This window comes from Alexandromys fortis, unplaced genomic scaffold (genome assembly GCF_014885135.2).
Source record: "Alexandromys fortis isolate MF-2015 unplaced genomic scaffold, M_Fortis_MF-2015_v1.1 scaffold_21, whole genome shotgun sequence".
Lineage (NCBI taxonomy): Eukaryota > Metazoa > Chordata > Mammalia > Rodentia > Cricetidae > Alexandromys > Alexandromys fortis.
In genome coordinates, this window is record NW_026067905.1 from 4,433,041 (window position 1) to 4,448,151 (window position 15,111).

The 15,111-nt window shown below is 38.5% G+C and overlaps 1 protein-coding gene across 6 annotated transcripts in view; it reads right to left on the reverse strand.

The window, feature by feature from the left end:
* Pik3c2g (phosphatidylinositol-4-phosphate 3-kinase catalytic subunit type 2 gamma) overlaps positions 1-15,111 on the reverse strand; it is a 364,020-nt gene that overhangs the window by 236,115 nt on the left and 112,794 nt on the right. For all 6 annotated transcript variants that reach the window (XM_050135167.1, XM_050135166.1, XM_050135168.1 and 3 more), the window contains exons 15-16: positions 12,484-12,598; positions 8,639-8,769 (exon numbers count right to left, since the gene is read on the reverse strand). In XM_050135167.1, the coding sequence (XP_049991124.1) occupies positions 8,639-8,769; positions 12,484-12,598 (246 nt within the window). The remainder of the gene's footprint in view (positions 1-8,638; positions 8,770-12,483; positions 12,599-15,111) is intronic.

The following is a 15,111-nucleotide window of genomic DNA, read 5'->3' on the forward strand; positions in this document are numbered from 1 at the left end:
GATAGGGCAGAATAGAGCTAGGCAGGAAAACTAAACTAAATGCTTGGAAAAAGAAGGTGGAGTCAAGGAGATGCCATGCAGCCACCAGAGGAGAAAGATGTGAACTGCCAGTTGAAACCTTGCAAGTAAGCCATGAGCCCTGTGGTAAAATATAAAATAATAGAAATGGGTTAATTTAAGATGTAAGAGCTAGCCAATAAGAAGCTAGAGCTAATAGGCCGATCAGTGATTTAAGTAATATAGTTTCTGTGTCATTATTTTGGGAGTCTGGGTGGCTGGGAAATGAACAAGCAGTCTCCACCAATACTAAATGCTCCACCTGAAACAGAGACCTCAATCTAAGACACAGAGGCTGGTTTCTGTGTACTTTATGATGATTCTCTCGGCCCAATGAAATCATTAATAGCACAGCCTTTAAGGGGACAAAATCTGTTGCATGATCATTTCTATATCAATTTTTAACCTTTGCCTTTTCCAAACAATAATCTGGCTTATCTTAAACCATCCAAAACTTCCAGAAGAGTATGAGAAATATTAGATGATTAGAGAGGCAGAAGTATCCTTCACCTAAAATATGCACATATTGACATATCCAAATGACTTTTATGACATGTCTAGAATCTTCTGTTTGTTACTGTTTTTCCCATCAATAATAAAAGACCCCAGGATGTGTTATTCTGGTTAACTTTCTTCTGTAATACTGAGTGGTGACATTCCCCCATGCTGTCTCTCAAGAAGCAGAATTTACATAAGAGAAAATACAGAGAATCAGTTCAATGAATTTTGATAAATGAATTTTCCAACTAGCAATGCACTCCTGTCAATGTACAAAACAATTTTTTTCCATGTTGCCAGAGGCATGAACAAGGTTGATTTCTTTCACTTTGGATTAGTACAATCCTTTATTTTTGGCTACTTTTGCTCAAAAATGATTTTGAAATTATCTGTATTGTTGAGTGTGTCAATAGCCCATTCTTTATAATTACTGGCTATTATTCTTTTGTATGAATACTCTACAATTTCCTTATGTAATCTTTTACTTGGTGGCCATCTGAGTTATTTCCTTTTTGAAGGACATTATAAATCAAAGTCCCATGAATATACACATGGAAACTTTTTAGTGTTTGTATTTTCTTTCTCTGCAGTTAGTCTAGAGCCTGTAGTGGTTTGAGGCACTTGCGTACTTGTGGAATAGGAGGGTGTTGACAAGCTTTCTGTCCCACCCAGTCCAGCAGCCGTTCAGTCTCAAAGAAACACACAGAGGTTTACAGTAATTATAAACAGGATGGCCTATTAGCTCAATCTTCTTGTTAACTCTTATATCTTATATTAACCCATAATTTTTGTCTGTGTTAGCTATGTGCCATGGTATCTTTAATCAGTGAGGCATTCTTATCTTGCTTCCTCTGCATCTGGGTGATGACTACAGACTGGGCCTTTCCTCTTCCCGGCATTCTCCAATTCTAGTTGTCTCACCTCTATTTCCTGCCTGGCTGCTACTTTTACAACTATAAAATACAAGTAAGTGATAAATCTTTACAGGGTACAAGACCATTGTCTCACATCACTTCCCCCCTTTTATTCAAAACAAAACTTTCAATCTAATTTCCTTTATTTAGCTTTCTTCCTGACCATTAACTATAACAACTTGTAACCAACACTATAAACAAAGAAAAATATCAATTATCCATTTTTGGGAATGTGGGCATAGTTTTTTAGGCTACTTCCTGCTGATTGGGAGTACTGATAATCTTAAGGGGACCTAAAGAAAATTTAGGATTATGGTCAAGTCATGACTGGAATATTCTGTGAGCCTTGATCATCTCAGCCAGCAGTCTTGAGGCTTTTCTAGATATAGAACTCGGAGGAATCTCCAAAAGAGGTCCTCTGAAATGTTGGAACATCTGAGCCATCCTCTCCTATCCGATTTTTGTCAGTGGGTCTTTCCTGATCAAACTTTATTTTTCTTAACCCAGAATGAATCCACAGACTCTCATTTCCTGTGGAAACAAAAGCAAAACCTCTTCTCCAAAGCAACATATATTTTGATTTAAATTTTGAAGTCAAGGCATTTTCAAAATATATATGTTAGATTAATCCAGCAGCATTTATAGTCAAGTGTCTTTCAGCAGCTGTTTCTCTTTTCTCAGCCATCAAATAATCAAAGCAACACAATAACATACAGTATCCAGATTTTCTGTGCATTTTCCATCTTTCCCTGGGTTTATTTTAAACTCTACTTTTTTATTTTTATTTTTAACTTTTGAATTTTTGAGACTAGGTTTCTCTGTGTATCTTTACCTGTCCTGGAACTCCCTCTATAGACCAGGCTGTCTTTGTTTTATTTATTTATTTATTTATTTGTTTATTTATTTATTTATTTATTTATTAAAGATTTCTGTCTCTTCCCCACCGCCGCCTACCCTCCCCCTCCCCCAATCAAGTCCCCCTCCCTCGTCAGCCCAAAGAGCAATCAGGGTTCTCTCCCCTGTGGGAAGTCCAAGGACCACCCACCTCCATCCAGGTCTAGTAAGGTGAGCATCCAAACTGCCTAGGCTCCCACAAAACCAATAAGTGAAGTAGGATCAAAAACCCATTGCTATTATTCTTGAGGTCTCAGTAGTCCTCATTGTCTGCTATGTTCAGCGAGACCGGTTTGAACCCAGGCTTTTTCAGACCCAGGCCAGCTGGCCTTGGTGAGTTCCCAATAGAACATCCCCATTGTCTCAGTGTATGGGTGCACCCCTCGCAGTCCTGAGTTCCTTGCTCGTGCTCTCTCTCCTTCTGCTCCTGATTTGGACCTTGAGATTTCAGTCCGGTGCTCCAATGTGGGTCTCTGTCTCTATCTCTGTCTCCTTTCATCGGACCAGGCTGTCTTTGAACTCACAGAGATCCACCTGTTTCTGCCTCCCAAGTGCTAGCATTAAAGTTGTGTGCCACCACATCCAACTACTCTCTCTCTTTCTTTTTTAAGGACTTTATCCTTTTTCTTTTCTTTCCCAAGCCTACAGATGTTTCTAAATACACTCTAAACCATTTAGAGGTTTCTTTTTTTTTTAATCTGAATCTATCTTTACTGTATGTCTCTTTTTCTGACCTCATGAGTCTTTAATTTGCTAAGCAATATGGCTAGGTTTAAAGTTGTGGCTTTGATGGCTGGATCCACTCCATTACTTTGCTTTCTGAGAATCTATCTTCGTGGTGGAAGGACTGATGGAAGCCATGCTTATTGTCACAACTCTATGGAGTTTCAAGGACCTGTCACCACCAAGAAGCATGCTGCTGGCTATTTATAAACAACTTTTAAGTGCTTTGTGGCAGGGCCTCTTAAAAAGGCTACAAGGGTTTTTTTCTTTTTTTTTTCTTTTCTTTTCCTTTTTTTTTTTTTTAGCTAAAGCTGAGTCAGGAAGCCTCTCTTAAATGAGATGTGCTTGCCCACCTGAGAAAATGCTACTACCAAGAAGCCATGCTTAACTCTGTTCTTTTTGTGTCTAGAATTCCTTCTGAAACTCTCTCAGGTTTTAAGTGGATTTAGTTGTCCATGTTGGTGCCAATTCTGTTGACAGAGGTTTCTGTCCTGCCTGGTCCTGCAGCTGTTCAGTCCCAAAGAAACATACAGAGGTTTTTAAATTATAAATTAGTTGGACTAAATAGCTCAGTCTTCTTGTTAACTCTTAACATTATCCCATAATTCTTGTCTGTGTTATCGATGTGGCTTTTATCATCTTGCTTCCTCTGTATCTCGGTGGCGACTGTAGATTGAGTTTTTCCTCTTCCCAGCATTCTTCTATTCTAGCTGTTCTGCTTATACTTCCTGCCTGGACGCTGGCCAATCAGTGTTTTGATACAAGTGCCAAATCTTTACAGGGTACAAGACCATTGTCCCATAGCAGGAAAGTCCATTTCCAGAGGTGCCTATAAAGTTTCACATTCTTATGTGGAGATTGTGAGAGTTTCAGCTGAACCATGTTCAAATCAGTTTCTAATTGATTTTGTTTGTCTTTTTGGTGCTGTACTTTATAGTTGCTGATACTGGTTCATAATTTTCATTTACTTAGAATATAGATAATTTTTCTTAAGCTGTGTCCTGTATCTTTTATGAGGCATCTGCTTGTCTTGTAACTACCCTTTTGGCTAGATTATTTGGGTTCCTTTGTATTTTCACTTATACTGAAAACAACAGTTTTGTTATATAAATGTCTTGTGCACATTTTCCCAGATTTTTTTTCATATTTATATCTGAATTAATGTCTTACAATAAACAGTTTTAAACTTTAACTCAATCTCTGTTTATTTCTGTCTTTGCTTGTCTGTCTGTCTCTGTTTCTATCTTTCTCTCTCTGAACATCTTTCTCTCTGTTTCCTCTCTGTCTATCCTAAGAGTCATCCTAAGAAAGCCTTTTAGTGCTAGGTTTCACATTTAGAAGATTCATCTTAACTTAATTTCTCCCTGTGGTTGAGGACAGGCATTGAAGTCTTATCTTATCCTTCTTCCCGTGTCATTCTTGTCTCTGACTGCATAATAGCAGCCATTTGTAGAAAATTCTTTCTTCATTAATCGTTTTTGTATCTTTGTGATACACATATAACTGGTGTTCCTGGTCGTGTATTCTACCCTGAATTCTTTTTGCTTTACCTTCTTTTAAGTCATTGTTGTCTTTTACATCAATTTCTAAATGTACATGTAATCAGATGATGGAAGTCTCTAACTTATTTTCACATTTCTTTCTCATATGAATATCTATAGGTTAACCTTAAACATTGGATTTGTGAAATTTGCTTATTTTTTCCCTGAGAGTTGCTTGCTGTATTGAAATCATCTGTTTTTAAATCTCTAAAATTATTTAATTTAACTCTTACTCCAATATAATCTGTAGTTTTGTTTTCCTAATAATCAGTTATCTTTTTTATAAATTGATTACATGCTAAATAAAACCCAAGATCATAGTTAAGAGCCTTTAGATACTAGGAATACCACACTGCTCAGAGCATCTTTCTATTGCTTTCCTATCGAAAGAACCAACAAGGTGTTCAGTAGGAGGGTTAATTTCAGGCAATCCAGTCTGAACCTTTTGAGATTTCTATTTATGATATATTAGGTCAGTTTTACGACAGCACCTATCTATAGATAGTCTACAGTAGACTTATTCCTGGCATACATCTTTATGGTTTATTTACCAAACTTCTGGTATGTGTTCATGGTCAGAATTACTCTTCTTCAGTTTCGCTCAACTTCTGAAGTCCACATTCATCTCACACCTCCGTGTAGGCCATGGAAAAATACCCAGTTATAAATAGTAACTAATTGCTCCAGGGCAGATGTCCAGCTCTCAGCCTGTCTACCTTCCTTCTGCCAACACTGTGTTCTGAAGTTTCTGGCTACCTTGTTATCATTAATCTCTGATCCCCACCATTTTCTGTTAAAATAACCAAACCACACAGTATTTTTAAAATTTTTCGTCTCTAAGCTTAAAGAAATTCATGTCTGAAAACACAGTTGCTTCCTGTGCATTTTGCTTGTGTTAAAATTCTGCAAGTTCCCAAGAACCATCTGGTCCCAGGTACAATTCATGCTAAAGCAGACATATCTACTAATTTCAAAACGAACTTTTCTTATGTATTTTAACCTTCAGCTTCCCATATATAGGGAACCACTTTATTGGTTGACATGAAGCTTTTCTTTTCCTATCTGTTTTTACAAATATCACAAGAACCTTTGCAGTATATCTTGAGTCTGAATTTCCCGACTCTGATTGCATATGTCTAATTTGAAAGAAGGGATAATTAACTCACCGAGCAAAAGATAAAGCATTAAGTGATTCAGTCACTAAATTGAATGTTATTTGTAAACGCCACACACTGAAGGCTGTCATCTATCTCTCCCCACAGTCCAGAGTGAGCCGTAGCTGCACAGCACATGGATAATTATATTTAAGTGAAACAGAAGGAAATGTTGCTTCTTTAATGTATACAATTAACATAAACAAAATCTGAAGCAGAAAGACAAGTGGAATTCAAATGGGGTAGCTAATTAACTGTTAAAATGTGTGTCTTTAAATTAGCAATTTTTTAATGTGTTTGACCGCAGGAGTCTATGGTGTGAGTGAGTGTGCACATGCACGTGTGCGCGCACACACATACTCATGGAAACCAGAAGCAGAATTTGGAATTCCTGGAACTAGAGGTGTTTGCAGTTGTGAGCACCCTGACACATACACAGGTGCCATGAACTGAACTCAGAAAAAGAGAGAGATTATTCAGCTTTAGGTAGACCATCTTTCTCAACCACTGCTACCACCTCAGAGGCCATCAGAGAGAGGAGCCTAAAATAATGTAAAAGTTAAAGATGGAGTCCATGATTACTGCACAAGACCCACGCAAGCTCAAGCTAGCCAAAATCTCAGCAAAGATGGGGAGATTCTCTCCATAGCACACCCCAAGTGAGGAGCAATTAGCCGTGCATAATCACTGGGGTGTGACTCATTCCTTTTACAGAATGCAGCTACTGACACTTTTCTCTTGCTCCAGTGTATGGTTCCACACTCATGTACACATTGGCAGTGCTAATCACACTCAATCAGTGGTTACACACACACACACACACAAAGTTGGGAGGAGAACATCTTAGAGGGATTGGAGAGAGCTGGAAGAGGGAAATGTAGGTAGATATAATCCAATCTCATTGTACATGTTTATATTCTCAAAATAAACAAAGGTTATAATTAAAAAAACATAAAAGTAAAATTAAATACCATGAACTTGGGGTTAATTTATAAACACAAACTCCTGGTATCTGGCTATAATTTGCTAGGTGTGGCCTTTTTTGTTTAAATATGTTTAAAATTTTGTAACATTGTCACTTTTTTCGTAATTAAAATCTCTTGTTAGAATGACACATTGAGCAGTGTTCTTAAGTGGCACACTTTTTAAATGTAATGTTTTGTGTGTGTATGTGTGTAGGGTTTTTTTTTTGGAAAAAGTAGTAAAGAGGATTCATGTGGTGAAGGTGGAAATGGCATGGAAAGAGATTGGCAGTATTTGTGTTTTAGGACTGTGAGACTCTTCCATCCTTTTTAATACAGTAGCTTTGTGGGGCAAATATTACATGAGGACACCACAGGTTTTATGGGGTACACACTGTAGAGGAAAAACAGTGGCTAGGATTGGAAACATAGCAATAAGTAAAACACAGTAAAACCAGGATTGATAATTCCTTGTCCTCCTAGTTATTGCAAATGGGTGAGGCGAGAAGAAATAAACCCATGAATAAACCTGACAATGACAGACTAGTAAGTGTGGTTACAGAGTGGAAGATTTCACTGGGTGAGGTAGTCAAGGAAGGCCCCCTGTGACAGGTGGCATTTCAGTGACAACTTGAATATGAATTAATCATGCAGAAAATGTAGAAAAGAATAATTCAGAAAACTAAATGTCCAATCAGAGTCTCAGGGAGGAAGAGGGACCATCACAGTGGGAGCCTGTGAAGAAGGTTTACGTCACCAGTTTGAATTGAATGAACCCACAATGGTATGGGCTGAAACTAGAGGGTAGGACTCAAGATGGACCATGTCTGTACTGAATGTTCACAGTTGGGCTCAACCACACTGATGACTCCATCAGAAATGACTCTATTGTCTTCCCAGTGATCAAATTAAATCCTGGTCTTCTCCATTGACCTATCCTGAGTTCTTTGGTTTATCTGGTGACGTATTTCCAAATTCTAACCAATGTCATCTATTTTGAACTGAGAATCTATATTTCTTCCCAATCTAGTCCCTACTTCCAGAGTCCACTGCTTTACTTCCACCTTACAGAAATCCCAAGGTCTTGCCTAGAAAATCAAATTGACTCCCAGTTGCTTTGTGGGCTATTGTTTTTACTGATTCTTTAACACATTCTTAAACTTGTGTTTACAGGGTTCACACAAAAAATATAATTCTTTTTAAATTGATTTTTTCTTGAAATAAAGTGTCCTATGCTATACATATACTGTGGTTCCAGCAATTTTTGTGTACATACTGATGGATATATGTACATGTGTACAACTTCTAGAGTTAATGCCTATGGTTTATTATTAATGAGCACAGCTAATGAGCTGTGACTCAGACATTACCAGGTAGCAAGCATAAATGCCATTAATTATCTTGTAGTTCCTCCAAGTGATTTTGGCTTTATTTAGAGAATTGCTGGTTGACACAGTATAAGAATTACTTATTAACTGATTTAGTGTTTATTAGAGATGATTTATTTCTGTTCTTTTAAATATCTGCCTTGATAATTAAATTCCAATTTTCCCTGCTTACTAAAACAGCTTCCCAGAACTTATTGGATGATGACTGAGCACCGTTTTTCTCTGAGATGTGATGCTGTTCACTGACCTGTCTCTGCCTCTAGTACTTTAGTACTTCATACCATTCCTTAATCTAAAGATCAAGTTGCTAAAAGACATAAAAAGTCTTTGTAGATGAGGCAAAATAATTTCTCAGTTTGTCCACATTAACTGATCATCTAGCACCATGACTTCAGAAAATGAGAGGCTGGTATAGGACTGCAGGTGCTCCCTCAGAAGACACAGTGCTCCAAGTGTCGTTGACGAGAGCATAACAGAGAGAGTCATTCTCAGGCCTGGCTCACTCACAGCAAAGGAGTCTGCTTCCTGGACAGTCTGGCGATGTGTTTTAAACACTCTCTTGGTGGTCCTTCAACGTCAGTTCGGTTCTCCTCAGAATCAGGTTTCACATACTCCCACCCAACAGCTGGAAAATCTATCTGTAACGAAGAGGTGATTTTCTATGTACTAAACATGCATGCAAATACATTTATAATTTCACAACATTTACTTGAGGTTTGTAGAAATGAAAGAAATAGTAATTTCTATTTTGTGCTGATTGCTTTAACATAATTTTTGAACAATTTATTAGAGTTTGGTATCTGTTATAAAGTAAAGAAATATGAAGACAATTGTACTTCCTTTTTCATGAGCTTCTTATGAAAACAGTGACTCCAATGTTCCCATGTCCCTCTTTTAAGCCCTGTTTGCCATGCGCATTGTGTAACCAAACAATATTTGTGATTTGAGTTTGGATGTCCCATCTATTGACAGGACAAGAATCCTTTCACCCTTATATCCTGAGTTTGTATGTTTTTAGTTAAACCTTGCTTCAGCAATAATCTGATCATAGCAAACAAAGTCAGAGTTAAAACTGACGACAACAACAACAACAAAAATGACAACAGGCTGCTTTTGCACTATGCAGGTGAGCTGGACAGTTTAGGCTCCATATTTTTTCTTAAGGTTAATAATTTTGTCCATTCTAAAGTTCAAATATTCCACATAACTTATTATGATCGGCTGAACTGTATTAGATAGGTTTCACGGAGAAAATCTAGGAACATTCTAGTATGTGTGAGGTACAACTTGAAATACAGTTTATTCTATTTAGGTTTCTTATTATTTTACATTAGAAACTGGTTCGTTCATTCTATTAATCCATAATGTCTATTGTAATTATTATTTTGGAATAAGCTTTGTTATCATTTATTAATTATTGCTTTAACATGATAAAATAAGACAATCTAAGGCAAAATGATATTAATATTACCGAGATGAATCTTGAAACAATGATTGCCATGATTTAGATGAAAGCATACGCAGTCTCTGTAGGTCACACTACTTTCTATTTGGCCAGAGTTTACTGGGCACCAGAGATGAGTCTCCTGAATCCCAAGTGGTCAAACCCATACTACATGTACATATGAGCCACATTAAATGAATACACGTGTGTGTGTGTGTGTGTGCATGTGTGTGTGCACACCTGTGTTTTTGTAACATTGATAAGGAAGAAGAGGTCATTAGTTTGGGGGCTACAGTATGAGTTGGTAGAGGAGAAGAAGGGCTAAAAATTATGTCTATATAGTATCAGTGCATGAAATTATCTAAAAAAATCAAAAATTGAGTAAAAATAATATAAGAAACAGTAGCTAATGAACTAGCACAACTTTATGTCAGCCTGAAGGAACTGGCCGGGAGACAGAAGACCTTAAGATGGTGGAAGAGAACACGAATGTTAGTTCTGCGCTGGTTTCCCAGCTTAGCCCCCAGGAAGAGCCACAGTAAACAATGATGTGTAAGCACAATGCACCCTTCCCAGTAAGACGGATGAAACTAGAGCTTCTCGGACTAAGCTAAAAAACAGACAGACAAACATACTTTCTCTTGGAATGTGGTGTGTTGCGTGGCAGAGTGAGGAGCTAGAGACAGGCAGATCTTGGGGGAAATACTGGCTAGTGAGCCTAGCCCAATTGGTGAGGTCCAGGGCAGTAAGAAACCAAATCTCAAAAAGCCTGGTGAGCGGCTACTGCGAAACAATGCCCAAGGTTGACCTCTGGCCTTTACACTTAAGTGCACACATATGCTCCTGCACATATGCATACGCCCTGATGAAGTTTCAAATGGATTCCAGGCAAGTGCAAGCAAGTAGACGAGGAGACCCAGGAAATGGCAAGCAGTAATCTGCCTGTTCGTTTCCACTCTGAATTCTTATCCATTTCCCCCTGTCAACTGTTCCTGCTCCCTGCACCAGTCTTAGGATGTGTCAACAGTTATTTACCTGGAGAATGACTCTGTGTGACTCATCACACCCCTGTCATACCTGGATGGCTGCTCTGCATCCATTACCATTCATATTGTAAGGAGGACCAGAAAAGAGGATCTGACTACAGTGGGCAGTCCTTGAATGCACAGAGGTGGAAAGAGGGGGTTAAAGACTTGCTTAATACTTTGACATTCTCTGTTAGAGAGCTGAGACTATGGTCTGCATTCCCCCAAATGACAGCCTGATGTCTTTCTTTCTGACTCATATCTATTCCCTGACATAACTCTAGGTTCTATGGCCTGCTTTTAATTTTCTTACCATCTCCTAATTTTTTGTGTGTTGGATTTGTGCATTTGAGCGTGCATGTGTGTTTGCATGTGGAGGCTAGAAGACAAACTCCTGTGTCATGTTGCAGGCACTACCCAATGGTTATTTTGAGACTAGGTATGCCACTACTCTGGAGTCCACTAACTCAATTAGACAGATTGGCCAGGGAACTCCCACGGATTCACCTTCTCACTGCCCCAGCACTCGAGATTGAAAGCTTATACCACTGAATCAGCCATTTTCCCCGTGGGCTCTGGGTAGGAATGTCAGTTCTCAGGCAAACACTTTACCAGCAGAGTCAGCCCCTAAAATTCAACCTTGGATCAGTTTCCTGTTCTAGAATACAGTAGAAAGCCTGATATGGTGCTTTGGATTCTTAAATTAGGACTTTTAATAATATCAGCACAGGTTCTTCAGTAACGAGCTATTCACTTTATCAAAATGGGGGGTCCTTTAAAACTAAAGTCTGGTGATTCCTTCTGGCCTAGCATGGGAATATTTATGAGGTTTATGGCAGATTCCCTTACTGGAATGAAGTGCCTCTTTGTGTCCTGCTGCAAGGCACATGCCAGCCAGTCATCATCTAGACCTGACATCCTCAGGTCTACGTGACTCACCTATTTCTTGCCACCAAGCTGGCGCTAAAATGTTGTTCAGGTGGTTCCTGGAAAGACCTTTTCTGCCCTAAAATGAAGCCACATTTTTATAGGATTCATTCTTCTCCTTCATCAACATCTTTTTGTGTATATTTCTAAACTCTATCCTTTATACCCTCGAACCTCATGCTTGTAGAGATGGATGGAAAGTCCACACTCCTGAATCTCTAGATAGTATTATATCTATGTTGCTGATCTCTAGCCAATATGGATAGATGGACCACAGACATGAGCACAGTACTGTATCTGTGTTGCTGATTTTTAGCCAGTGAGGATAGATGGACCAGAGACATGAGCGTAGTACTGTGTCTGTGCTGCTTATCTCTAGCCAGTATGAGCCAGTATGAGCCACAGACATGAGCAAACAAGGTGCTACTGGCAGTATGAACCAAAGCTGGAAACATTGAGCAATTTCCCTTCCCCATCACAAATCACAGAGAATAGAGATGTTTTAGGGCAAAAAAGGTATAAACATGGATTTTGTTTGCTATTCATCTCTTACAATCCAGCCATTTAACAAAGGTGCAGCAGAAGAGATTTTGATGGCTTGTCACAATGCAAAAGCAGCTGTAAGGCACTGGGTTAATACTATATAACAATGACTTATTTTAGACAACAGAAAGAAGAATTGGGTGCATTTAAGGAGAGTGTTGATAGCAAGGCTTCTCTGCTATCCTTCAGGATGGTGAAGCGATCTATTGAATTGCTATTATATAAGCTGACAGAAAAATTGCTTGGAGAGTTCTGGGCATAAAACAAAGGATACAGAAGACACCCAATTCTAAACTGGAGAAAGGGATCATGTATGTGTGACCCTAGAAGAAAGTGTTTCTGTAACTGGTTACCACACTGCTTAACAACATGAATTTTCTATGTGTACTTTAATCTCATAGCTTGACACTTACCTGCAGGGTCAGTGGGGAAGGCTGGCTCCCATCCCATACTCCTGGAGCTATCATTTCTGTGGGAGGCTCACTCTGAAATGTCATGCTGAATAGCCTAGACCCCATCATAGACTTTCTGCAAAAGATAACACGTACACACAGACAAGAGTCACATTAAGACGAAAACTATTAGTGTCTTCACACATGCTTATTCTGGGATAGAAAGCAGTGGTTATTTCTGTGGCTTCGGTCAGTAGCTAGAAGAGAAATAAAATATCCCACATGTCTAGACATGGATTGTGAGCTCACTACTAACATGTCAAATGCAAAGCTATTTCCATAGACACCACATTTTTGTTGTCATGTGTGACAGTTATTACAGTAGTTCCTAACAGGAGCATTGTAGCATGTATCAGTGACTGCCATCAGTGGCGATAACCAAGTGGAATTAGGAATCTCAGATTTGGACTCTGGACTTAAGGGTGCCTCAACTCAGGAAGGATAGTAGTTCTTCAGAGGTCCTTTTTCCTCCCTTCCCCTGGATTAAATAAATTCCTTGGGCATTTAAAGATTCTAAATTTATAAGAACGCAAGGTTTAAATCAGCACAGCATATGAGCTGCAGAATCAAAATAGTTGTAGGACTCCACAAGGGAAATGTTCCTTCGCATATAAATAGAAAGATTATTCATGTTCGGAATCCTTAAAAATCGGTTGTAAATTACCATAGTAAATGAGAGAGCATATAGAAAATATTCTAACCATGGAGAAAACCACCAGTGTTTCCAATGGCTGCAAAAACAACTAAATCCACATATTTTTATAAAAAAAATATTTAGTGGAACTGGTGCACAAATTTGAATATGTAATTTGAATTAACATATTCCAATGGTTAACTAAGAGTGGTGTTTGAGTTCAATATACAAAACTGGAAAATTAGTTAATTAACCAAAGCAAATGTAACCTGAAGACAAATCACCTTGTCGGTAACCATTCAATTCAGGAGTTGACAGAGAACCTCAGGTGGTGGCTGAGATAACCCAACTCGGGCAACCCAGCACCCTCGGCTACACTGGGAGATCCCTAACAAGCTGCACAAGCCAGCAGTTTCTGATAAAACAAGGAGCTCCCAGCTCTGAAGAGGACTGTGGTCTGGAGGTCAGAGTCAGCAGGCCACAAGATCTCTGTAGATTTTCCTTTTCTCTCAACCTCATCGTCCTCTCATCTTGTTAGGAAGAGAGGCAGAGTGAAAGAAAGCTAAGTGACTAGGCATTTTTATCCAAAAGAGATTTCATATTTCAGCTAATCAGTCCTTGCTATAAGCCGAGAGCTCTTTGCCCTCATTAAGTGCAGGATGGAGCTTGTGAGATGTTAGTTGCATTTTCACACCCGCCTTTCGGAAGGTGTTATATTTATGATTTTGCTTGGCCACATTTGAAGCAAAACAAATCTGATTTACAGGAGCTGGCTTCTATCAAGAAGGAATCCAGTGGTGTCTGTTCTTTCTGCCCTTAGATAGATTGCACTGTAAGAGCCTCCCCAGCCTCTATCCTGTGGTACAGGATTCAGAATGAAGTCAGAGCGCTTGTGTAGGAGTGGGGTACACAGAGCTTAGGAAAGTGGGCATGAAGAATATGTAAGTCCAGATGGACAGTGGAGGGTAAAGGCATACAGATTTTAAGGCCGTATGAGGAGCTGAGAAAATAAATGAGTGGCATTGTTTTGAAGGTGTTTGTTTAGCATTGGAGAGCTAATTTTCAGATAATAGACTATGCCAGGTGCTACAAGAAGGACTTTCATAGTTTTTCAAATAAATCAAATGGCAGAGGATGATCAGTAGCAGTGAGGAACATAAAACAGATCTGAGAGTGTTTGTGGCTTTAGAAGATGGGGGACTTTCCCCTTGAATTTCACCGACCATGACAGCACTAATAATTAGACCTGACTCATCTCTGAGTGTGCTGTTACCTTGATCTATTTGGAAAAAGCTGCCATTTAAAAATTAGTTTTGAGGGTATTCTTGTAACCTGAATTATTCTCCTTTCTCGTTCCTTTTAATGTACCAAATCATTCTATTAAAGTGTTATTTAAAAATTGTATTGTTAAATTGTTATACCATTGTTATATAAATTGTATTGCTATATATATAATAAAGTATGGTTTCATTTTAAACAATTAAGAAAATTTAAATACACAGGCAATTAAATGGACATATTTAAAACAAAGTAGGTGGGGATCAGAAGTAATTAAAAAAATCCACTGGGCTGAAGAGATGGCTCAGCAGTTAAGAGTACAGATTGCTCTACCAGAGGACCTGGGTTTGATTCCCAAAACCCATATGATATTTCACATCCATCTGTAACTCCAGTTCTAGGGTCTTCAATACCCCTTCTCTGGGTTCTATGGGGGACAGGCACTCAAGTGGTACATAGACATACATGCATGCAAAATATCTATACATATAAAACAAAATTTAATAAGATACTATGGGGAAAATATTAGTCTGTAATACACACCAACATACACCCCAAAACAAAATAAAAATGTTACAAAGACAGTCTACATATATCATACTTTGTGATAGGATGGAGCTTGCCTAAATCAGCCAGCCATTGTTAACTAAGCATCCTGAAATTTATTGGACAAAATC